Source organism: Montipora foliosa, unplaced genomic scaffold (assembly GCF_036669935.1).
Source record: "Montipora foliosa isolate CH-2021 unplaced genomic scaffold, ASM3666993v2 scaffold_53, whole genome shotgun sequence".
Classification (NCBI taxonomy): Eukaryota; Metazoa; Cnidaria; class Anthozoa; order Scleractinia; family Acroporidae; genus Montipora; species Montipora foliosa.
The window spans coordinates 2,708-29,450 of record NW_027179801.1 but is presented as its reverse complement, the minus strand read 5'-3'; the positions used below and the strand labels follow the sequence as shown (position 1 = coordinate 29,450).

The 26,743-nt window shown below is 40.2% G+C and overlaps 1 protein-coding gene across 2 annotated transcripts; it reads left to right on the top strand.

Moving 5' to 3' along the window:
- Positions 1–208: 208 nt before the first annotated feature.
- LOC137990065 (uncharacterized) lies at positions 209–25,252 on the top strand. Of its 2 annotated transcripts, none has more exons than XM_068835605.1 (5): positions 209–426; positions 5,421–5,448; positions 5,907–6,143; positions 12,073–12,439; positions 24,262–25,252. In XM_068835605.1, exons 3-5 carry the CDS (start codon positions 5,907–5,909, stop codon positions 24,471–24,473), a joined length of 816 nt encoding a protein of 271 aa, XP_068691706.1. In that variant the 5' UTR covers positions 209–426; positions 5,421–5,448; the 3' UTR covers positions 24,474–25,252. The 2 variants fall into 2 exon arrangements, with proteins under 2 accessions (XP_068691706.1, XP_068691705.1); XM_068835604.1 differs by having other exon boundaries at positions 5,418–5,448.
- The last annotated feature ends 1,491 nt before the right edge of the window (positions 25,253–26,743 follow it).

Below are 26,743 nucleotides of genomic sequence, written 5' to 3'. Positions count from 1 at the left end.
AAAAATGGAAATTGAATTAGCTCGAAATTTTTTAACCAAAATAAAACTGAGCCATGACATGTACATTGCACAATTCGAAAAGCTTGGAGTAATCGCAAAATATGTATTATGGTATGCTTAATTATTTTCTTATCGATGTCGTTGTTAAACTCCCTCTTTTTTGTCTTTTTATTGGAATTTTCATTTCTGTACTTTTTCTTCTAGTCAATTAGCTCAATGTCAGACAGCCTTTCTTTCGCGCCAACCGAAGTTTATTTCTCCCCGTCCTCCACACCAAGGAGATTGTCCATGGCTAGTTCATTTGCGTTGTCCGAGCACCAATCCAAATCAAAATTGTGGGAACTTCCCGAATTTGGTGACTCGCCTGTTTCTTCGCCACCAAGAACTCCGCCACCAGAGCCAGCAATGCCCTCCACCCCTCCCCTGGTAAGGTTACTATGTAAAGACTGTTTTTAAAGAACCGTGAAATTTTTGCGTGCAGGGTGCGTCATGCGCTAACCATTGAAGATGGATCCATTTGTAAATAGTTATGCTTGAGATTAATTCATGGACAGTGGATGCTGGATATCACAAAGCTTCTGGATACCATGTGTCACTCAACACACTTGCATATGGGGAGCTTGCTGTGATGCTAGCTCACAAGATTGACAGACCAACCCACTCATGTACACCATTTCGCTGATCGTATTTATATTTTTTTTTGTATTTTTATAATAATATAATAATAATAATATAATAATATAATAAATAATAATAATAATAATAATAAAGTAGTGTGGACGTGGCTTTTTAGTTCTCTCTAAGAAGTTTCGCCAAACGAAAAGCAAGCCAAGTCCAGAGCACTAAGCTAATTAAGAAAGTATCAACTAGATTGCTGAGCAATTCGTGAGATTTATTCGAACGTACTAGTGTCACTGGACGGGAAATAGTTTGATCTCGTCGTTTATTATTTTTCTGTTTGACAACCGATTGACAAGATGGCGGCTACAATAGCTGAAAGATCAACATCAGGAAGAATTAAATGGACTGACAGAATGTGTAGGGATGTGTTGGTGAGTAAAACCAGGGCCGTGGAGCTGACTAATTCGGAAAACCCGCCGCGTCTTGATAGTGGAAGGAAGAATGGCTACATGTATGTGATGAAGGAGTTGTGGGACGACTTAGGGTACGGAGAGCTCGGTCTAACTGCACAGAACTTGCGTGATCAAGCTGCAAGGTTGGAAAAATCTCTTGGCAGCGTTAAGGGAACAATGGACAGGGAGATAGGGAGAGGAAATGATACGCGGATCGAGAATAAAGAAGACAGAAAAACTGAAAATAATTTATGCAATGGCGATCGAAGTCAAGAAGTGGTTGAGGGGACTGATTTGCATACCGCGTCAGATTGTGTGTTGAACGAAACAGAAAGCGTGTTGTTGGACTCAGCTAATTGTATCCTTTTGTCTGTCAGTGACAACACTGGCGATTTGTGAAACGAAGCGTGGACGCCCGAACAAAAGAAAAACCGACAAAAACTGATTTGAGAAACATCAACACCGTAATTGAAGTACTGATGAGCCGGAACAAACAGGTGTCCCCTAATGAGAATCCGTTCGAGTATTTATGGCTCGTTGATTGCGTATTGTACTCAGTAGTTGCTGCTTTTCTTTTATTAAAAGGTGGAAGAAAAAGAAACGCCTGGGCAATCAGATTGTGCGCGAAACAAACCAACCGCGAAATGGAAACGTGTGCATGAAGAGAAAGTCATGGAAACTCGGAAGAAAATATCTATTGCAAAGGCGGAAATGGAGAGAATAAAAGTGAACCGCAAGCTAACGAAGAGAGGTAGAAAGAACCGGGAACTTTAAAGATGGAATGTAAAACGCTCTCTGTCGGAGAGTGGGTTAATTACATGGAAAGAATAAGGCCGTGCTACGGAAGTTGAAGAAGGATTTGTTAGGAAAGAAAGTAGAGGAATCAAGGTCTTTTAACCGAACTTATCAAGTGGATCCTAGCAGAGTTTTAAGGGGTTTAATAAACTTGCAAGGGATCAAGGGCTGACCGCCCGGTGTATAAGAGCATGGAGGATGTTGATAAAGGATCAAACACTGATGAATTGCTTGACAACATTGAAGAGGCTAGCGGATTTTGGAAAGAGTTGTGGGAAACCCCGGGTTCAGGAAACGCCTCTGCCAGCTGGCTAGAGATGAAGATGTGATCAGGGAGCATGTGCCAACCCCCGGCCGAGGAGAATGGATCTAGAGATTGATGAGGTAGTGAAAACAGTGAAAAAGAAAAGCAACTGGAGTGCCCCGGGCCGGATAAGATATCTAATTATTGGTGGAAACATGCTGAGGCCCTCCACCACGGAGTGATGCTCTGCTTCAAATATATCTCTAAGCTGCAAGGTGATTTTCCCCCGTGGTTTACTGGAGGAAAGACTACACTGATCCCCAAACCTGGGGTGGTATCCAGCGATAACCAAAGACCAATAACATGCCTGAACACAGTTTATAAATGGTTCACCTCTTGTTTGTTAAGACCTATGGTTCAGCACTTGGATGTGTACGGACTGATGGAGGCGGAGCAGAGAGGGGCGAAGGAAGGATGCAGTGGCACCACGGACAATTTGCTTATTGACCGGATGGTTACCCAGGATTGTCACCGTGAGAGAAGAAACCTCAGCATGGCATGGGTTGACGTGACCAAAGCCTATGACTCGGTGGACCACGAGTGGTTGAGTGAGATGATGTCGATACATCGATTCCCAAGGTGGTTAGCGAGAGTGGTTACCAAGCTTTCTAAGGCCTGGAATACCATGATTGTTACAAGAACTAAACTGGGGATGGAGATATCAGGGGGATTCTCTATGTCCGCACCTATTTACTATCTGCCTGAATCCCATCGCTTGGAAACTCAAGGCAACTGAAGGATATAGACTCTCGAAGCCGATTGATACCAAAGTGACGCATTTGTTTGTACATCGATGATCTTAAGATCTTTGCTGCCTCCGCACCTAAGCTCAACACCGTGATGAAAATCAGCAAGATCTGCAATGCAAGATATCGGCCTCGACTGGAATCCGAAGAAGTGCTCTGTTGTACACATCAAGAGAGGAGTGAAAGTAGAGGACGCCGAGAGCTTAGCATTTGACGAAGCATCAGTGATCAAATGTCTAGAAGAGGGAGCTCAGTATAAGTTTCTGGGCGTGTTGGAAAGCACAAGACAAGAAGATCAGATAGCTTTTAAACTCGCCGCCGAGATGTACCTGAACAGAATGTCCATCATATGGTCCAGTCCGCTCTCTGATTTCAATCGCATTGTAGCCTCTAATCAGTACGCCTTACCTGCCTTGACTTACTTGATGTGGACACAACACCTTCCCATCACGGAACTTCAACGAATTGATCGTGAGATGCGCAAGATCGTCGTAGAGCAGGGAGGAAAGCACCCCTGGGCTCAACTGCCTTATGTCATCTTACAAGGCAGAGCGGAGGACGAGGTCTGCGTTCCGTCGAAGCCGAGTACAAGGCGATTAAGTTCAAAGGTGCACTCAACCTGTTCAAAAATGAGGATCCAACCATGGAGTTGGTGCGCCAGTTTGAAGACCGTTCAGTAAGGCTAGGACATTGTTCTATAGTCAAGGAGGCTTTGAAGTATGGGCCAAGAGCTTGGAATAAAGCTAAATTTTGGTGCCCCCTAACCCTACATGCTGTACTGAGGATGGAGATGAGATCCCAGGTACAAAGACCAAACAGCAGTTGAAGCGAGCTCAGCAGGAAAAGCTGAAGAAGGACGTGCGAAGTCAGAGTTGGCAAGGGAAGCTGATCGCATCGAGATGGAGTGACTCCGAGCTGAGTAACGGGTGTTTTGACTGGCTTAAGTGGAAATCCTGTCCATCATACGTGATTGCTGGTATCTATGAGCTGTACGAGCAGATGCTCAATACACGAATCTACCAGAGTAAAAAGACAAGAACTGCTAGGGAACTTGATGTGCAATGCAGACTCTGCGGTAAAGCTCAAGAGTCGGTAGCACATATTCTGGCTGGATGTTCGGCGCTTGCGCAGAGCAAATACCTTCACAGGCATAATTGCGCGTTGAAGATTCTGTTTTTTGAGATGCTCCATAATCTAGAACTCGTAGACACTGTACCACCTTGGTACTCTCCCCGATCGAGCCAAAACCTGTCTACGAAAGCGCAGATGCACAAGCCTTTTGGATGTCCCGCTGTACGCAGACCACGTGGTAGTGAGAGCCAACCGGATAGATGCTAGAGTTGTGGACCACAAGCGGAAGAATGTTACCATCTTAGAGATGAGTTGTCCATGGGTGGACAACAGAGCTGCAAAAGACCAGGATAAGACAGAGAAGTATGCCCCCTTGCGGCTGGAACTAAAACAACAATTCAAAGGATACAGCATTGACCAGCATAACATCATTCTAGATGTACTGGGAGGATACTCCAAAGGACTTGAGAGAACTGTTAGGGTTTTAGTGGGAAGGAAGAGTAAAGAAGTCTTGATAAAGATGCAGAAGTCCGTGTTAACTTCAAGTTTACACATTGCCCGCCACTTCAAGATAATGACATAAGATAAGACACTAGTAGAGCATTTTTTAAGTATTTTAATGTGATATCTCAGAGAAAAAGATTTGATTTTTTTTCCTTCAAGGTCTACTTAGAAGACATTTTAATGTATTCGTTTCTATAATAAGTTTTTCTTTTAATGTTCTTATTTCTCGTTGGCCTTTAGGTTACGCAACAGCGCCCTACTGTGCTTTAGCTATCGTTTAGCATACATACGTTTGCACTGCTATAATAATAATAATAATAATAATAATAATAATAATAATAATAATAATAATAATAATGATGATGATGATGATGATGACGACGACGATGAGGATAACGGATTTAATAATAATAATAATAATAATATCTGCCTTGCTACTCGCCCTTTCTCGCAGTCAGAGACTGAATTGATAAGGGCGCAGCTCAACGAGGACCGAAGGAGCTGTGCAGCCGGCTAGTTGTTCGGCCCCTGAACACGACCCATGCAGAGCATGAAGCACAACACCACAGCCAGATGGATTAAGTTGTAACTTGGGAGTTGATTTTGCAAAGGGAGGAAAACCGGAGGGCCCGGAGAAAAACCCTCGGAATAAGATTGAGATTGATTGAACGTAGGATGCGATCCCGGGTCCGCAGAGGTGGGAGGCATGAGTGTTACCACAGGGCCATCCTTACTTCCCTTGAGAATGACAGTTATCGCGGCAATTAACTTGGCAATTACATACATTGTGTAAAACGCCTGCAAGTTTTAGTAATGTTTTCTTTTATGAAATATCTTGTTACTGAACATGTTCTATTTTTGTGAGCCACACGTGTCCTTTTTTTGGCATTGTGTAAATTCATCGTACTTTTGTTTGTTTTCGAGGAGGAAGAGTCCGATGAAGAGCTGAGTGAAGGTGTAGTATTTTTGATAGTAACAGTACTTTGGTTGATTTTAAATGTTTGATATTTATTGTGTTTTATTAATATCTATAATAGGCCAGTTTCGCATTCTAACGGCTGGACTGGATCCAGCATGAAAATGGTCTATTTAATAATATGCCCAACATATTTATTTCATAAGATTACTTTGTTCATATTCCCAGAAGACATATGTCGAGGAATTTCTCTGTGTAATTCCCTGCCGTGAGGGATTAATCTGTGTATATAACTGTGTAATGAGAGATTATCAGGGTAAAGTTCTGCTACGGCAGCCTGAAATTTTCCTGTACACCTACACACATTGTATTGTTTTTAAGAGGTGTCTAAGGTCATGGACAACAAATAGTGCCCTGTTGTTGTGTCCGAGTGTAATCCAGGCTTCTGGTTTTAAGTTATGATTTTGTAAAATCAATAACATCGTTTTTCGTAACAGATGAGAAAGCCAAGGACGAGCCAGTACAAGGAAGTCATCCCTCCTGCGATCAATGCACTGGTGCTCTCAAACAAGAAGGAAAGAGAAACGTCCCTTTTATTCCAAGCTTCCGGAGAGGCAGGCTGGGTAATATATCAATCGACAGCAAGTCGTTATGGTCTGGCCATGGAGGTCCCGGTTACGCTGCTCCGGTTTAGAAAAGTGGCTATAAAAAACTCTGAACCAAAGAGTTTTAAGGTAATAGGTCGATAGCGCCCGCATAACATGCTGTCAGCCTTTATAGTTATTGCAGTCAAGCCAAGTGGTCTCGCGAAACCAGGGAAAATTTTCACGGCAAGAAGAGCATAATTTTATTGTAAACGAAGAATTGTTGGTTTAGAAAAACGTTTCTTCCTAGTTAAAATGGTGAAGTTGTCTTTTGGTTCATATGAAGCTAAGTCCAAGTGAAACCAGAAATAATTATGCGTCATGAACACTTTAAAATACAGCACCCAGTCCCTCAAATAATTGTGTTTTATTGGTAAACAAATTACGGTCAGGTTGTCCAGTAGTTCCTCAACAAAAGGAACTTCTGGATGTGAATCTCGATTCCAACGCGAAATAAGTTTAAAATTATAATCGTTTGTATCCGATATCAATAATTTTTAGAATCGCCTATTTTTGTTTTTAGATTTTGCGGTTTTTTGTCATCTCGAATAACTGTAACATGTTACGGTTGCACTATTGTTATTAATATAAAAGTTATTTGAGTCAAAACAATAGTGTTTTCGCTTATGTGACCAGCAGCAATTTGCATACTAAAACAAAAGGAAGCATTTTTATAAAATTGGAGTTCAATTCCCAAAAGAATATTTCACTCGTCCAACACGACCCCTCCAACATGGCCGCTGTGAGGTCATGTTAAAACAATCAAGTAGGCAACCATAACACATCACAGTTATTCAAGATGGCGGCGCCCAGAAAATTTGAAAGTGAATATACTCTTTATGAAAAAAAAAAGGTTTCCACAAATGTTTCCAAACATTATTTCCTTCGGTTTCAATTTATCCTGTAATAAGACTTTTGGAGATATCGATTCCCTTTGAGATTGGCATAGGTCCATACAGATATACCAAGCAACACGTCCTTTATGGGACGTAAGTTGAATGGGAAAAAAATATGACAGATGAAGAAACGAATGGTTTTAAGAGCTTCTGCCTGAGAGACCGGGGCAAACTTGGAAATGAGGGTCGGCCGATTTGGCTTAAAATTGGTACACAAAAGTACTCATGTCGACTTATGTAATATGCCAAAGTTTCAACTTCAACGACTTTTTTTTAGCCGAGTTCTGGATATCAGCCCCTCGGGGGTCCCCAGAGGCTGATTTTCAGTAAAATTTTGGCCACTTTTAAATCTCTCTTTTAGCAACATGAAATTAATTTCAGGCAAAAACAAAACCATCTTTGTAAAGCCCTATTCTTAGGCTTTCATGGGTGAGAACATTAGCTCATGGAAATTTTTCGCTAGCCTGTGGCTGTTATCACAACTTGTTCATATCTGAAGCATATGGGAAGCAACCGGAAATGGCCTGTTTTTCGGACCAGGTATTTTCCATGCCCATGTTTTATATCTTGAGGTCTTAGTATCCCTGCAAAGTTCAGCCCTTAGTTTAGTAATAGCAAGAGAAAAAAACTAAGGTTGAGGCTTTTTACTAAGAAAAAAGCTTACGAGAAGATGGCAAACCAGGCCACTTCCGGTTAAAGTTTCAACAAAGCGTGTCTTCAAAAATCAGCCATTTAATTTCGATTATCTTTTTTCCTTCCAAGTTATGGTTAAAAGAGACTCTGAAGTTAATTGTCACCGAAAAGACTTGCCGTTAATAAGAAATGTTTATGTGATTGTTTTAGGACCGATCAGATAGTGGTCCGACAGCGGTTATAAATTTCTTGGAAGTCATCAAAATTACAGACAATAGAGCCGCTGCGAAAACTCTTTATTTACCTAACAACACATCTCTTGCCGGTAAATCACAATGCAAAATTGCATCTTTTTCGTCCAAACTGCAATGTTAAGTTTATCTCCTTTGTTCAACTCGTTCAACGTAACACGTCTGTGGCCCGTAGTAATGAAGCGCTAATTAAATCAGGATATAAGCAGGCTTTGTAGTTCCATTCAGTAGTACTATAACCCACCTGTTTGGGCTTTAATATTTTCTGAAGAAAAAATAACTTATCGGTCTCTTTAAATGCAACCACCACATCTGTTGTGACACTACTTGAGAATCGTTCTGAACCTTTAAGAAATTTAGAATATAATTAAAGCTAATCGTCTAACACAAATTGCAGTCACTCTTCCAGTCTATTTGCAAAGTGTCTGGATAAATTCACTTACAAAAAACGCTTACCTGGCTTCTCTTTTAAAGACATGCCCCTTTCCTACAATCCCTTAAAAGTGAGGTAACATTAGCAACTTTAGCCCCAGCGATAAATTGATCGCAAGTGCGTCGTTGCGAGTTAGTTTCTTTTCTCATCGGGGAATGCATCTAGATCGCAGATAGTTTCTTTCCTCGCAAATAAACAAAGCAGCCGGCAAGGTGTCCATTTTCTTTTGAAAGTGTTGGCCATTTATTTCTTCCCCGATGCATTTTGTTGATTTAGGACAGATTAAAGTCCTCGTTACATTCGGATTCTACACAAAATGCAACTGGCATAGCGCGTTAGCGGGTAGACTCTGGATCGGGCGGTCCTGGTTACTAGGGCGTTCACATGTCGTCTTCTTTAACAGTGCCTCTCTCCACCCAGATGTATAAATGGGCACCAGTGATTATTATCCTGTCCAGGAAAGAACAGGGGCACCCAACGTCCAATTTGTTGTAAAATGTATTATTATACCCCAGTTAATGAAAATAAATGTTATTAAGGCATTTTCAGGTGTTTTTCAGTGTTGCTGGGAAAACATTATCTGTTGCTTTTTCCCAGCAACACGCACAAGAAATTTTCCAGCCAGCTAGATAAAGTTGGTTTCCCAGCCAGCTGATCAAATTTATTTCCCAGCCAGGAATTCCGCTCGCTTTCAAATCCCTCGATCCAAAACAACCAAACAAAAGCGACAAAATCGGGACAAAACAGGTTTTTTTCCGCAAGCGCAATCACTCTTACCAGCCGTCGTATGTTTGTGACTACTCTTTGGGAGAGGGAAGGGGTTCTTTTTTATTTATTCTTTACTCGTCCTCAGTCTTCAGAGTTTCTACAGCCAGCTCGGGTTGAAATCCTAGAAAAAGTCAGTAATTCCCAGGCAAAACCTCTATCAATAACAAAATTTCCCACCCAGCTAATCGAAACACCTGTATTTTTGCCAGTCAGCAAGATTCCCCTGGGGAACAGATAATGTGAGGAACAGATTCGTTGGGTGCCCCTGAAAGAAGAGCAGTAGCCAATTTAAGCTCCAGCAGGTACGAGCGGGCACTAGGCCTTGTGACGACTTACCTTATCACCTACAGCATGCATAATGACCCTCCAGGGCGATTACCGCCTAGGTTGCTTCTTATTACCGAAACCAGAGTTAAGGGTCAGCAATTCAATGTGAGTCCATAAAGACTTACTTTTTCATGTGATCTACAGCTACGGGTGCCATAAAAAACCCACCAAGTCCTTAAGGGCTCCAAGAAAGCTGCAATATTTTATTTCCCAAGTTGTCAAAACAGTAGTCTTTGCCGGAAGGATAACCCACTCCACCCCTGTCCTATCTTTGGATATATATGCAGTATGGATGCCACCATGGATCTGTGCTGTTTGAGAAAGCAACAAAAGGAAAATACTGATAGAGAAAGGGAAAGAGTGCCCTTGAGTAATCTTCTAGCAATTTAGCGGATTGGCGGCGAAAACGGACCGTGTTGGACGTCCTTATCAATCATTTACAACATATGTGAGCCATTTACACTGGGGCACTGGGTATGAATAAATATTCAGTAAACAAATCATGCATTGAGTTTCTCATACAAGTTCTATCATAATGATTCTCTGCAATATCAAGGAGACGAATCTGCACGAGAAAACAACTGAATTCCAAGTCAGTCATAGCCAGCAAACTACAATGAACTCGTCATGTACGGTATTAATCGACCTGTGTATATGTAACTCGCAACGACGCACTTGCGACCACTTTATCGCTGGGGCTAAAGTTGCTACTGTTACCTCACTTTTAAGGGATTGTAGGAAAGGGGCATGTCTGTAAAAATGAAGCCAGGTAAGCGTTTTTTGTAAGTGAATTTATCCAGACACTTTGCAAATAGACTGGAAGAGTGACTGCAATTTGTGTTAGACGATTAGCTTTAATTATATTCGAAATTTCTTAAAGGTTCAGAACGATTCTCAAGTAGTGTCACAACAGATGTTGTGGTTGCATTTAAAGAGACCGATAAGTTATTTTTTCTTCAGAAAATATTAAAGCCCAAACAGGTGGGTTATAGTACTACTGAATGGAACTACAAAGCCTGCTTATATCCTGATTTAATTAGCGCTTCATTACTACGGGCCACAGACGTGTTACGTTGAACGAGTTGAACAAAGGAGATAAACTTAACATTGCAGTTTGGACGAAAAAGATGCAATTTTGCATTGTGATTTACCGGCAAGAGATGTGTTGCTAGGTAAATAAAGAGTTTTCGCAGTGGCTCTGTTGTCTGTAATTTTGATGACTTCCAAGAAATTTATAACCGCTGTCGGACCACTATCTGATCGGTCCTAAAACAATCACATAAACATTTCTTATTAACGGCAAGTCTTTTCGGTGACAATTAACTTCAGAGTCTCTTTTAACCATAACTTGGAAGGAAAAAAGATAATCGAAATTAAATGGCTGATTTTTGAAGACACGCTTTGTTGAAACTTTAACCGGAAGTGGCCTGGTTAGCCATCTTCTCGTAAGTTTTTTTCTTAGTAAAAAGCCTCAACCTTAGTTTTTTTTCTTGATATTACTAAACTAAGGGCTGAACTTTGCAGGGATACTAAGACCTCAAGATATAAAACATGGGCATGGAAAATACCTGGTCTGAAAAACAGGCCATTTCCGGTTGCTTCCCATATGCTTCAAATATGAACAAGTTGTGATAACAGCCACAGGCTAGCGAAAAATTTCCATGAGCTAATGTTCTCACCCATAAACCTAAGGATAGGGCTTTACAAAGATGGTTTTGTTTTTGCCTGAAATTAATTTCATTTTGCTAAAAGAGAGATTTAAAAGTGGCCAAAATTTTACTGAAAATCAGCCTCTGGGGACCCCTGAGGGGCTGATATCCAGAATTCGGCTATAAAAAAGTCGTTGAAGCTGAAACTTTGGCATATTACATAAGTCGACATAAGTATTTTGTGTACCAATTTTAAGCAAAATCGGCCGACCTTCATTTCCAAGTTTGCCCCGGTCTCTCAGGCAGAAGCTCTTAAGGAGAATCCAGACCTTTCGGCAACAATTAAATCCTGTAAAATCATGCTGAGAAGGCACATCACTGCTTGACTTAAACAAATGGTACTCTGGGCAGCAATAAATTTTATTTTCGATAAAATGACAAGGATTTAGAGTGCGCTGGGCGCACCGCAAGAGGGAGGAAGAGGGAAATAAAAAAAGGATTATGAAAGATTGAAGTGATCATCGCACTTATCTGGACAATTTAAGCCACAGCTGGACTGGATCTAGCATGAAATGGAGGCTAATGCGGGCAAATTAATTTGTGTGTGAAAAGATTTGCCCGCATTAGCCTCCATTTCATGCTAGATCCGGTCCAGCCGTGAGGATTCGAAAATGGTCGGTTGTCTCTTATAGGCACCTGAAACATTCAGGCAGTTTCAACGGGATTCGAACCCATGACTCTTTAGGATGCGAGTGTAATGCTCTACCAACTGAGCTATGAAGCCACAGAGTTGGGATTAGGTCAATATATTGAGCTCATGTGTTTCCGTGAAAGGAATGATGAATGAACGATAAGTGCGATTATTACTTTAATCTCTCGTCTATAACCCGCACTTCAAATGCAAATTCCTTTAATTCAAAGACGATTATAGTGCGCACAAGTATGAGGGCCAAATCCCATGTTGCCTGACCAGTGAGAGGGTGGATAGCGCTAAACAGCTTGATAGAGCTACACACCTTTAAAGGAACTGGGACAGGGATAAATATCATTTTCTACCCTTAGCCAAGACATCCTCCAAAGCCAGTTGTAAAGAAAACAAAGAAATCAAAGGAAAATGAAAAAGAAGATTCTGTAGAAAGGTCTGGCAACCAAGATGGTTACAAGAGTGACAATGAGAGTACAGAAACTAAAGAAGACATGAAGGTGGATGATGCTGTGAGCGAAAGTAAGAACGATGATGCTTCGTACCGGCCCACGACAAACGCACATGTACTGAACATGCCAGAAGGTGGAGGAGAAACGCCGTCCAAGGGTAGTAACCCAGGTGGCTCTTGGCTCTCAAAGGAACCCCTTGCCACGATACAGAACGGAGTGCATGCGCAAACGAAAGAGAACCAAACAAAAGCAACTGATGCTGGAACAGCGAAAGGTACAGTATCCTACCAAGGTGTCTCTACTTCTCTGGCCAAAGATTCCAGAGTTAAAGATTCGTCCCCGAGCATTTTGTGTTGTTGTTACTATGCTTCCTTTCAGGCGTAAGATTCCATTTCCCGATCAGTGCTTTTTTCGAGTGGGTAGGAGGGGACATGGGAGGCGCGGTGGCCTCATGGTTAGTGCGCTCGACTCCGGATTGAGTGGTCCGGGTTTGGGGCCTGGGCGGGGACATTGTGTTGTGTTCTTGGGCAAGACACTTTACTCCCACGGTGCCTCTCTCCACCCAGGTGTATAAATGGGTACCGGCGAATTTAATGCTGGGGGTAACCCTGCGATGAACTGGCATGCCATCCACGGGGGAGTATAAATAATCCTAGTCGCTTCATGCTACAGAAACCGGAGATAAGTGCCGGCCTGATGGGCCTTCTAGGCTCGTAAGCAGACTTTACCTTAGGGGACATTGCGTTGTGCAAACCCCAAAATGATGGCTGTGCATTACAAGTGGGTAAAATGATACACAAGAAATCCATGCACAATGATTAAAAACTTCATTGACGAAAAAGCAACACGGACCACCGTTAAGCAGGTTACGCACGAGATACTGTAGTTTTCCTCGGCAAGTGTCATGGACAATTTTCGTTGGGTCGTGTGTATGCCACAAGTATCCTTTGACGAATTTTTTGTTCACAAGTTTTATTTGCTCGTGTGAACAAATAAACGAGATTGCTTTGACAAGTTTTCACTGAAGCCAGCGATACAAGTACGCAGAGGACAACGAAAATGGAAAACGCGGGGCGCGCTTTTTTCAAAAGTACAATTTTCAATTATGATTCCAAGCTTAATCATAAAGATATGCAGTCTTTTACCTTTTAGTGCAGCAATATCTAAATTAGGAAATTCAGCTCTTAAGAGGTTTCTTGTCCCGATCCCTCTAGTAATCTATTTTGGTACTCCACAAGGTTTCTCTTAGCCTACATAGCCAACGTTTCCGTGGGGAAACATGAAAGATTTTTTGATGTTTCGACCGCACGAAAAATGGGCGAGACAAAAATCTTTCATATTCCCCGCACGGAAACCCTTCGTACGCAGGCTAGCTTTCTCTTGAGCGTAGGGGTTCAAGGGGAAGAGTGGTGTAGCAAGCACGAGAATAAGACCACTGAGCGCCCCGCAATTTCTCCAGTTTCTTGACAAGTTTTCCTTGGCGACCTTATGGAACGCCAACACTGTCTTATGTCAACCTCTGTGATTATATGTGGTGCATTTTACGTTATATGTGATGCGTTTTACATTATATGCGGTGCCTTTCATATTATACACACTGCTTTTCTTATTACATGCGGTACTTTCGTCATTATATGTGGTACTTTTGTAATGATATGCAGTGCTTTCGTCGTTATATGCGGTGCTTTCGTCATTATATGCGGTGCTTTTGTCATTGTATGCGGTACTTTTGTAATCATATGCAGTGCTTTCGTCTTTATATGCGGTGCTTTCGTCGTTCTATGCGGTGAGGTGGTGTCATTATATGAAGTAGTTTTTACATTATATGCGGTGCTTTGTTTGTCATCATTATATGAGGTGCTTTTGTCGTTATATGGGGTGCGTTCTTCATTATGTGGTGATGATTCCCCAGGGTCTGGGTAGGAGCTTGTGAAAAATCCACAATGCCATGGGCACCGATGTCGACGATCCGCCATTTTGTTTCCGTTCTTGCTTCTGTCGTGTTCTCTTGGAGACCTCGAAATGGACACAGTCTTAAAGAGACTGAAACTCAAAGATCTGACTGAGAAATTTCAAACTGAACACATTACTCCGGACATTGTTTGCAAGTTGTCGGTACACGAAATGGAAATGTTAGGCATAAATTCTCGCAGTGATATGATGTCTTTGCGTATAGAATGCACCAAATGTGGGGAGAAGCACCGAAGAAACTCGAGGGAACGTGTGGTGCCCCCATTTTCTTTATTCCACAGTCTGTGCTTGGTGATTTGCTACAAGAGGGATTTACAATCAAGGAAATATCTTCGATCCTTGCTGTATCGGAGAGTACGGTTTACCAGAGGATGAGGCAATACGGATTGAGCAAGTTCGAGTTCACTGCATCAGGGTTGGTAACGTTACCTTACATATAGGAGTGAGTTGGAACACAATACATGCAGTCATTCACTAGCCGTCACGCAATAAAAAATCATAGGTCACCGTTTCGTAGCGAAACTCAGAGGTTTTCATAATTGTCATCTACGCAGTGGATGGGTTTTTCGTGCAAAAACATGAAGGAAAACTCAAAGATGTCTTTCCGTGAAACCGTCTTGGTTTTGTTAATGTAAGGTTACCCAACATGTTTACATATACGGGCGTGTTACATATAGGGGCAAATTGGCAATTGAAATAGTTTACACGGGCCTGTTTTGGGCAGAAAACAACTCAGATACGTATTAATACCACAGAACTATCTGTGATGTCTTCCTTGAAACCGTCTTGGTTTTGTTAATGTAAGGTTACCTAACATGTTTACATATAGGGGCGCGTTACATATGATATAGGGGGAAATTAGCAGTTGAAATAGTTTTCATGGACCTGTCTTGAGCAGAAAGCAAGTCAACTACTCAAGGAACACCAATTTTTTCCAATTTGTTTACGAATGAATCCTGCAGGAATTGTAGGCCAATGAGGTAACTCGATTCCTTTCGTAGCTTATATATCACATGATAAATCATTAAAACCATGGGTGGAGGATGTTACTTTTGAAACCCCTCATTTTTATTTCTTATTTTCTCACGTATCCTCCAGTGATCATTAATAGTATCTTGAAGGGTAAGCGTGCTTCGATACTACATTTTCCCTAGGAATTTGAAGTTTCATGCTCATCGATAGCTATTAGAGGTCCTATTACATTTTCCGCGAGGGAGTTTAGAAAACTGTAGAGCACACGTTTTTAGTCAACGCCCTAGTTTTATTCACGTACGCATCATTATAAAATTGCGACCTCATAGAGTATGTTCAGCTATTACTGTTCAGCTTTCGCGCCCCTATATGTAAACATGTTAGGTAACCTTGTAAACATTAACAAAACCAAGACGGTTTCAAGGAAGACATCAAAGATAGTTCTGTGCTATTAATACGTATCTCAGGCCTTCTGATAGGGTGCGATTAAAAAATGCAAATTATGCGATTTTTTCGGGGCAGATTGTGCGATTAGAGAGGCCAATTATGCGATAAATAATGTAAATTGTGCGATTTTTTTCTCAGCAATTTTAAGCTTGTTTTATAAGGTTTCAGGTTGAGAAAAACACTTTTTTGCTGCCCTAAAGACATTTTGAACACAAAGGAACAGTAATTATGTATCTCGATCGACATTAGTTGGGATAAAAAAAAAGAGGTCTTCTGCACTACCGGTGCACCACGTTAAAAGTTGAAAGGACACAGCTAACATGCCAAATGAATGATCAAGGTGCTTGTCAACCACGAACTTTCGAAGATGGTCAATCACAATAGGGCCATACCCCCATTAATACGAGAGAAAATAAGCCGTGGCTTTCTCTGGCCGCGGCTTACAGAAGACTCCAATGTTCAACCACAGGAGGCCCAGAGTCGGAAGGTAAACAATTATAAGGATTTGTATGGGAATCTTGATAACAGACTGAAAAAGATATTTACCCGCAAAAGTTCTCTATAAAAAAGCCGTACTTTATTGTCATGGTGAATTTCTTGCTTTTTGTGTGGTTTTTTGGCCTGATTGAATGCGATTTAAGCGACTTCTCAAATTCCCGAGTCGTCACTCTTCCCTAAATAAAGGAAAGGCTGGCAACTCATTTCTAACTTACCTCAGATCTCGCCGAAAAAATTCACACTTCTCCGGCATCAGTCACGCTCAAACTACGGCGATGGCTACACGGATAAATTTACTTCCCCTTGACCAAGTTTCAAGGTCCAGCGAGTATCCATCGCTGAGAAAATGCGAAAAATATTCAAATTTTCAAACTCCTTCGAGGCTCGCTAACAACCAATTTTGACACGGCTGGTCAACGGTTCACCGAGCCTCCATACGGTGAGCGCAAACCTACGCAAGTGTACCCATAGTTGGGCAGAGCAAAACAAATCCCAGACTCGTCCCCAAATACCTGCCTGGGGTCATGTTCGAGTTTCTAAATCGGCGAACGATATTAAAAGTTCCACACTGAAACCTTAAACACAGCTCCCATCGCTTTGGTTGCCCCACCGCATGTTATAAATCCGGATTTTCATCGAACTCCGTAAGTACTGAAGCTGTTTGAAGCCTCGCGCGTGCAAAAATCCCCTCGTCCGATGATACTCGACACCACGGCTGTTTTTTTGTTGTTGTTGGAAAAAGTATAGTTTTGTTAAGTGAATTACTTTGAGCCAAAGAAATCACCGCACCGTAATTTCTACTGTCCAAAAAACAGACAAGCAAGATTGTAACTCGGATACCTTTCAGGTATTCCGAGTGATAATCGTTGCTTTTCGATCGATATCGCTTGATGCACCGGTGTGAGAAATAATTTTGAACATTTCAACGCAACTGGAAGCGCAAAAACAAAGCACAGATGATTTCAACGATGGCATTTTCCCTGGACTCTCAACAGAAAAATGTGTCCAAAAGGCTGAAAAGGTGCAGCGACCTTTTCATATGAATTTCTTCTGCAGTCATGATAATGTGAGTTGTTGACGGATGAAAAACAGGATTGTGTTTCATACACTAGTAAATACCTTCGACTGCGTTTCAAACTCCATCCAAACAGCTTCAGTACTTACGGAGTTCGATGAAAATCCGGATTTATAACATGCGGGGGGGCAACCAAAGCGATGGGAGCTGTGTTTAAGGTTTCAGTGTGGAACTTTTAATATCGTTCGCCGATTTAGAAACTCGAACATGACCCCAGGCAGGTATTTGGGGACGAGTCTGGGATTTGTTTTGCTCTGCCCAACTATGGGTACACTTGCGTAGGTTTGTGCTCACCGTATGGAGGCTCGGTGAACCGTTGACCAGCCGTGTCAAAATTGGTTGTTAGCGAGCCTCGAAGGACTTTGAAAATTTGAATATTTTTCGCATTTTCTCAGCGATGGATACTCGCTGGACCTTGAAACTTGGTCAAGGGGAAGTAAATTTATCCGTGTAGCCATTGCCGTAGTTTGAGCGTGACTGATGCCGGAGAAGTGTGAATTTTTTCGGCGAGATCTGAGGTAAGTTAGAAATGAGTTGCCAGCCTTTCCTTTATTTAGGGAAGAGTGACGACTCGGGAATTTGAGAAGTCGCTTAAATCGCACTCAATCAGGCAAAAAACCACACAAAAAGCAAGAAATTCACCATGACAATAAAGTACGGCTTTTTTATAGTGAACTTTTGCGGGTAAATATCTTTTTCAGTCTGTTATCAAGATTCCCATACAAATCCTTATAATTGTTTACCTTCCGACTCTGGGCCGCCTGTGATCGAACAAAAAGCGAGCGTTTTCACAACAAACTTATCCATGAGTAAGTTTTTATCAGTTTTCAACGAAAGAAACTACATTTTGCCGAAACGGAGAAGGCAACATTTCAGTGGTGTGTATATAAGGGCGTGATAGAAGGAGACTCGTACCAGGTCCCCGACATGAAAAATAAAGCCTTGAACTTCGAATGTTTACGAAATCGAAGGTGACAAAGGTTTTTTAGGCTTTTTCCAAGATAAATCATCTTAAAAATGGCGTATTTATGCAGGAATTTCTAAGAAACGTGTTGATTTATGTTTCATTTTATGAATTTTGTGCATCCTTTTGTGAATTACGCGATTTTTCGTGAATTGTGCGATCGGATGCGATTTGAGGTCGATTGTGCGAAATCGCACCATCGCGTAATATCAGAAGGCCTGGTATCTGAGTTGTTTTCTGCCCAAAACAGGCCCATGTAAACTATTTCAACTGCCAATTTACCCCTACACATAATGCTCCGCTATATGTAAATGTCTTGGATAAGCGTGCAAACATAACCTGAGGCGGTTTCACGAAAAAAAAAAAAAAAAGTCAGTTCCGTGATTTTAAGACGATTTTGATTTGCTCTCTGTCTATCTTCACTCTGCATTATCCCAATCTTTGAGTTTTCCTTCATGTTTTTGCACGAAAAACCCATCCACTGCGTACATTACAATTATGAAAACCTCTGAGTTTCGCTACGAAACAGTGACCTATGATTTTTTGTTGCGTGACGGCTAGTGAATGACTGTATGTATCGTGTTCCAACTCACCCCTATATGAAAGTCGCCCCTATATGTAAGGTAACGTTACCAACCCTGATGCAGTGAACTCGAACTTGCTCAATCCGTATTGCCTCATCCTCCGGTAAACCGTACTCTCCGATACAGCAAGGATCGAAGATATTTCCTTGATTGTAAATCCCTCTTGTAGCAAATCACCAAGCACAGACTGTGGAATAAAGAAAATGGGGGCACCACACGTTCCCTCGAGTTTCTTTGGTGCTTCTCCCCCAAATTTGGTGCATTCTATACGCAAAGACATCATATCACTGCGAGAATTTATGCCTACCCTTACAAAACAGAACACTATTTTTTAACTATTTTATGCTATTTTTGAGGTCTATTTAAAATATATTTGGAACCTATTTGGGAACTATTTTGGTTGTTTATCGCAAAATATGATTTAAATAGCTATTTAAAGTCTAGTTTTGATGCAGTTTTGAACTGTTTTTAATGGTGTTTTAACCTAATTAAAACACATTTGAAAACTATTTTGAAAATACATGAAAAACTTATCCATCTCTGCAAATAAGGCTCCAAATAGGTTTCAACTATGTTTCAAATAGTTTTAAATATTATGACAACCAGCCTTGTAAAGATTTAAAATGTAGTTGTAATGCCTATTTGAAAGCTAGTTCAAATAAAATAGCTTCAAAATAGGTGAAAAAACAGTTTAAAATCACCTTTTTAAATAGGTTTTAGATAAAGCATCATAAAAACACAGAAGAATACTGTATATTTAAAACCTATTCTGCAGCTATTTTTTTTCTATTTTATACCTATTTTCAGCCTATTTCAACCAAAATAGCATCAAACTAGGTGAAAAACAGGTTAAAACCAATTTTTCAAATGTGCTTTAATTAAAGCACATAATTAAAACACAAAAGAATATTGTATATTTAAAACCTATTCTACAGCTATTTAAATCCTAATTTACAGCTATTTAAAACCTATTCTAATACGAACAGCTCTCTCTAAACTACAATAGGTTAAAAACAGGTTAAAAACAATTTTTCAAATAGGTTTTAAATAAGCACCATAAAAACACAGAGGAATATTGTGTATTACTGTTAGCTATTCCTGCAGCTATTTTAATAATTTATAGCTATTTAAAACCTATTCCAATACAAATAGCTTAGAATCTTGATATGGCTGATTGTATGCAGAAACAAGAGATTCGTTGCTTTGTCTGCTATCAGTAGCTCCCACATTCGTCAGTTATAGATTTTACAGCTTTCCTCGCCAAGCCAAATCTTGATTCTTGTTTTAAATTTAAATACGAAAAAAGCTTTTAAACGTTTCAGATAAAACACAGAGCTAAAACAAGTCTGCAAAGAGAGATCCTTAAATACATCAAACCATAACTGGTTGAGGAGACAGAATTGGCTGCTAAGCATTTTTGTCTGCTGTAAAGGACCTTAATTTCCCTGCTGTCCCATCAAAGATTTTTTTCAGGAAGTGTCTCTTAATATACTCTTTCATGGCAACTTTAAAAAAATACAGTATTATTATACTTCAATGATGCATGTAGTGATTCCTCTAAATCACTGATCATTTCTATTACAACTTAAGTGTGTGAAGAGTAAACTCATAAATTTGGATCTCTTTACTTACAAACGTCAATAGTAGCTTTCTCAGGCATTTTCTGCATTGATTACAATAGTTAAAGTGACAACAGCATTTAACATTTTTACGAGGAATCAAATCATTTGTCAATTGTATACATACAACTTGCGGTATGAGGCGAGAGCACTTGTTTTCCAAATCATTTGCTTCACCATTTGCTCTAAAACTTTATTGTTCTTCATTAAAGGTTACCAATTTTTTCACAAGATTATAGCATTTAAGCCAAATTGCGCTTGCTTCACAAATTGACTCGAAGGTGTGAAAATACATACAGGTAAACCGTTCCTCATTTTAAAGACAATAAGGCATCAAATCAAATGTTATTCGCTTAAAGTTAACGCTTACCGTTTTACTTGAGTTGTTGTAAGCATTTCCTTGCCTGGATCAGGATTTAAAGAGTAAACTAACCAAAATATCGTCACCATGCACGAAAGTGTGATCGTAGATCGTTTGAATAAAACCGCCCAAAATCTGTAAGAGCTGGACTGGTTACCACTGACTGCTGACCAAAACGAAAAGGGCTCACTAGTTTCCAGTCCGGTCTTTCTGTTATTCAAGATGGCGGAGGATGACAATCTTTCCACGGATTCAATAAATGGGCAAGATTTGAAATATACTCGTTCATTGAAAGGCTTAAGTACTGAATTGGAGTGTGTAATGCATCATGTTCCTTTTGTAATAAGGCCGATTATGAGAGCATCAAACAAGGTAATCCATTGATGATATTAATGTCACAATCTATAGAATACATCAGAATAAAGACTTTAAATCTTTTTTCATTTCTCCGTGTACAGATAAAGGACATTGTTTAAGCAAAGTACATATATTACGAGTAGTGAATTAACTCAAAGAATATCGCATTCACACAGGCATGCTTTGAATAAGACCAAACCTTGTTATACATGTATTGAAGGTTGAAGTTAAAGCTCATTTTTTCAAGGCAACAGATGAAATCAAATCCTAAAAGGGCACTTTAGCTTTGATTATTGTCTCACTGGCACATTCAGTACTATTGCACAAAATTCTCAAGAATTTCAACTCACTCAAGGGACCCTCAAGTTGAATCATTGAGTGGAATTCGTAAAGATTCCCATAAAATCCCAGCTGTACTTTAGCATCATAGAAAGAGATGGACTAGCTTAAATCATTTACATAGCTCTTTTATCAAAGACTCTGTACATCTAAGAATAATCATGCAAAGGTTTAGTCTCAGGTGTCAAATTTAGGAACAGTCAATATAATATTCATGTTCAAGTGTGAGATATAATATAATGTTTACGTAGCTACATTAAAGATACATGTAATTGGCCGTTAAACCATAACATCATCGCATTTTGCAAGACACCATCAAGATTGTTACTTGAAAGACAGTTCAATTGAGCCCACAGAGTTTGGTTAAGGTCACTGGTCACTATTCAGACACTGTTACACTAAATTGCAGTCAATGTCCGTAATCTTGAAGATCGACTTAAACATTTTTGGCCTGGAAATTCAAAAAAGCCTGGTCAAGCCTGGCTTGAATCTTAAGGCCTGGAAGGCCAGACTTTTTTGACCTTCAGATTTCTTGCATTCAAGTACAGACTGTATTCACTCACATGAAAAATTATTCCAGCATCAAGCTCATTATCATGATTCGAGTGTATACTCAGCAATTCAAAACTACCTTTAAATTATTCTTTCCAATTTGAAATAGTTATAACTAGACTAGTTTATCCCTATTTTGAAGCTTTATGATGGTTGCCCATTTTAAATAGGTATTAAATAGGTTATTAAAAATTTGTTTGAAAAATTTTAATGATTCGAGTATACTCAGCAATTTGAAAATACCTTTCAAATACTCCTTTCAAGTTCAAACTAGTTTTAAATAGACTATTTTATTCCTATTTAGGAGATTTATGAATGCCATACATTTGAAATAGATTTCAACTAGACTATTTAATTACTATTTTTGTAAAGAATATTTCACAACCACTTTTTAAATCATCAACTTTTTCGTAGATGCCTTGTAATTAGTATTTAAATAGCATATTTTAAACTATTTTGAAACATGTGGTGTATAAATAGATTGCAAATACCTATTTGGAACCTATTATTCTGAGAAATAGATTACAAATAGCTGAACTCATTCTATCAGTGGTCATTAACTAGTGTTTAACTTCTATTTAACTACATTTTAAATACATGGCACTATTTTTCAATTTTCGCAAAATAGGATTAAAATAGAGTATGATGACCTTAAACTAGTGTGCAAATAGTTAAAATAGCATTCAAACAGATACAAACCTGGTTAAAAATAAGGTTGGTTTGGTTAAGGGTAACATTTCCATTTCGTGTACCGACAACTTGCAAACAATGTCCGGAGTAATGTGTTCAGTTTGAAATTTCTCAGTCAGGTCTTCGAGTTTCAGTCTCTTTAAGACTGTGTCCATTTCGAGGTCTCCAAGAGAACACGGCAAAAGCAAGAACGGAAACAAAATGGCGGATCGTCGACATCGGTGCCCATGGCATTGTGGATTTTTCACAAGCTCCTACCCAGACCCCGGGGAATCATCACCTCATAATGAAGAACGCACTCCATATAACGACAAAAGCACCTCATGTAATGATGACAAACAAAGCACCGCATATAATGTAAAAACTACTTCATATAACGACGAAAGCACTGCATATAAAGACGAAAGCACTGCATATGATTACAAAGTACCGCATAATGACAAAAGCACCGCATATAATGTCAAAAGCACCGCATATAACGACGAAGCACTGCATATCATTACAAAAGTACCACATATAATGACGAAAGTACCGCATATAATAAGAAAAGCAGTGCGTATAATGTGAAAGGCACCGCATATAATGTAAAATGCACGGCATATAACGTAAACTGCACCACATTTAATTAAAGAGGTTGACATAAGACAGTGTTGGCGTTCCATACGACCCGTACAGACCAGCAAGTTTTTTGCTACTTGCAGAACCAGCAAGGGTGGCACAGTCGGTTAGTGCGCGGCCTTTGTGCATAAGGTCCCGAGTTCGATCCCCGGATCTCTCATCCTTGTTTCGACTTCTTTCCTTTCAGTGTAGCCTAAGTAGCTTTAAATACCCTTAAAACGGAGCACTGATAGAAAGGGGTGGTAAAATGAGCGCACCGTCGGCTTCCTGGGAGAATACTCTCTAGAGTGTAAAGGAACTTCCGAAGTTAAATAACGTGTACCTTTACCTACTTGGCATGCTAGCATTTGAACAAGAGCACTAAACAAGGACAGCTTTTTTTTTTTTTTTACTCTCCAGTAAATAAAACTTGTCAAGGAAAACTTCCTTGTGTGTAACCGGCTTTAGGTTCACAGTGAAAGCGACATTTGTAAGAATTATCGTGTGACTTTAGTATTATTTAACAAATAGTTTTTATGTTCCGTTCGTCTGTTCAGTATATATATTAGATCACAGATGACGTAAAAAAGTGGTAAGAACAAAAAGGGGCACACGAGGCGATAGCCGAGTGTGTCACTGATGTTCTTACAAGATTTGACGTCTTCTGTGATCTATTACTGAACAGAGGCACGGCAACATGGAGTCTATTTGTTTTATGTAATAAAGACTTATACCTTATTTGCATGAAAGCTGATGGTGACGTCAATCGTACGTCGATCCTCTTATCGATCATAGGCAAGAACCAATCAAAATGCGATGATAACTTCGGTTATTATATAAAGAATTATAGTATTAGTATGATAGTAAGATTATTCCCATAATCACCCTTGCTCACCACAGTCTCCAGTATCTCAGTAGTTAGAACATCCGTACTATATCACGGAGAGTGGTGGGTTTAAATCCCATCTGGGGCTCGGATTACTCCGAGTTCCCATTTGACGATGCATAATACCTTTCCTGTATTCTCACATTACTCGCTTGGGTGACTTTAGTGTTCCATTTTTCCCTAGATGAAGGGGGTCCACAGGAAGAAACACCTGCGCTGTCGACTCACAAAGCCACCGAGGGTAACAGAGCCAAGACCCAATTAGGTGGCAAGACAATAGTATGGAATACTGAGGAGGAGATTCAGAATGAAGATCAAAATTCTGCATTCGCTGGTACAAACGGCAATAATGGAGAAACTTTAAAAACACAGAGAAGTGAAAGCTTCCAGACATAGATAATTCTATGGTGAGTTACACAGGCCCAGTTTTGAGGAGCTGCAACACGGACAAAGTAAAGTCTCGGAAAGGGCGGAAGTAATGGACGCCTTCGATGAACATGACGAGGTTGAAGGAATCGATGAAGGTGGGAACTCATGTGGGAAAACGCGGTTATCGTCTTTGCTTCATGGCAAGGGAGGTGAACAAGGACAAAAAAAAGTGAAGGCGTCCGGTGGTGATAATCGACGGCGGCATCGAAACCTACGACATTTAGCAACTACCGCAGAAATTCACCCTTTTCAAGAGTGCACAACAGCAGTGTAACGCTTAAAAAAGCGTATTACCGGTTTACAATGGCAGAAGGCGCACCGATTCGCCGAGTGAAATTTCTAAGCATTCTATGAACGTAACTCCCGTGACGATTTTTTGCGCTAGCCCGAAACAGGCGGGAAAATACAACGCAAAAACATGGACGGGTCCGTGAATGGAAGTTTGGGACAGAAAAAAGAAATGACAGAGACTTCCAATTTAAGTAAAAAGGAGGCAGATAAGGGCATTTTTGAGCTCCATAACGATGATATTACGCAATTTATGGACAAAACGACTTGGAAAAGACCAGCTTATCACGGTACTGTTGACATCTCTAGGCCCCCCAGCGTGCAGAAAAGTGAGAGCTCTCTCATGCGATGGTGCATAAAGGCCCTGAAGAAAGTGGACCTAGAGGTGCTTTTTCCTCCAAAGCCAGCCCGTCCAAAAGCTCTCCAAGTTCCGTGAAATCAGAAACAGCCAAAAGAGAGAGAGGTGTGGTAGTTGTATTATGTTCTTGATATATATGTGTTATTGACCAAGTGTGAGGTCAAGATGGCTGGATATTGGCTAAGTTCTTTTTTTTTTTTTTTTGCGTGTTTATGGACCGAGACGAAGTCGAGGACCGTAAACAAGCAAAAAAAGAACGAGACCAATGTCCAGCCATCTTGACCGAAAAAACTTGGTCAATAAAGGATTTACCCGGAAAGAAACCTCTCTCTGAGTAGAGAACCAACAAACTCAACCCACATACGACGTTAATCATGAGATTGGAACCCAGCCACATTGGTGGGAAGCGAGTGCTCTCACTATGGAGTTTAAGCAAAGGCGACGCCTACGGCAACGAAAACATCATTCCAAAATAGTATAACTTAACGCTATAGCAAGTCTTTGAAGATTATTCCGTCTTCTTCACCTTGTACCATACGTGCGAACTATCCTGTAACTGGATCGGTACGAACGCTTTTAAAGTCAAAACGGAAAATGAAGGGTTCATTGTTATTTTCTCACGTTGTCGTTGAAACCTAAAATTTCGTGATTTCACGTTGTTTTGTGGAGAACGGCAGAGAAATGCACGGAAACGTAGCACGAGTATCGTTATCTTCCGATAACGTGCTGCGTTTCACAACTGCAACGAGATATTCCAAAAAATACTTGTTTCTAACTACGGAATGGTTTTGCGATTGTTGAGTTTGAATAAGCGTGGAATAAAAGCTTGGGGCCCCGTTTCTGGAAAGTCCCGTTAACGTACCGTGCCCGAAATATCAATTGCGAAACTTCGATCCGCCTTTTTTAGAAAGCTAGTTTTAAGATTCGCTTAATGAAAATAAACTGTCCAGATTTTTGTTTAACTTGGCACAATTGATATTCATGCAGTGGACATTAAAAAATGCAATTTAAAAAAGGGGTCACCGTGCTTGTTTTCGCGGTGCATGGCCTTTATTTTAAGTGTCTTTTAACCGAATTACGCAAGAAGCGTTCGAAACTTGATCAACCCGCAAAAGCTAATGAATATTATTGAAAACTCGAGCTACTTGTTTGTCGGGGCTAAGATCTTTCAGTAAAGTGATTTCAAAAGCTACTGAATATTATTGAAAACTCGAGCTACTTGTTTGTCGGGGCTAAGATCTTTCAGTAAAGTGATTTCAAAAGATACTGAATATTAGTGAAAACTCGAGCTACTTGTTTGTTGGGGCTAAGATCTTTCAGTAAAGTGATGTCAAATCGCTTCATCGTGCAAAGAAATGTGAGCAAATTGGATCGCTACATCATCACCTCACAATCTGGCCTCCAAATGCATTTTATTGTCATTTATAATGTAAATACTACAAATTCTACTATCCAACTTTTTTTCTCTCCTAAAATTAACACAATTAAACGAGACTTACCTGTAAGTTGAAGTTTGATTGGAATTCTATCGAGTCATCAAACTGCACCAATGGGGATCACATGAGATAGCTAGGCGCATGCGCATAATCAG

Bases quoted from the DNA above. Each gene is read 5' to 3' on its own strand.
- LOC137990065 (XM_068835605.1), top strand. From the start codon at position 5,907: ATGAGAAAGCCAAGGACGAGCCAGTACAAGGAAGTCATCCCTCCTGCG. The intron at 6,144-12,072 runs GTAATAGGTCGA...TTCTACCCTTAG, and splicing joins CTGAACCAAAGAGTTTTAAG to CCAAGACATCCTCCAAAGCC. The intron at 12,440-24,261 runs GTACAGTATCCT...ATTTTTCCCTAG, and splicing joins TGATGCTGGAACAGCGAAAG to ATGAAGGGGGTCCACAGGAA.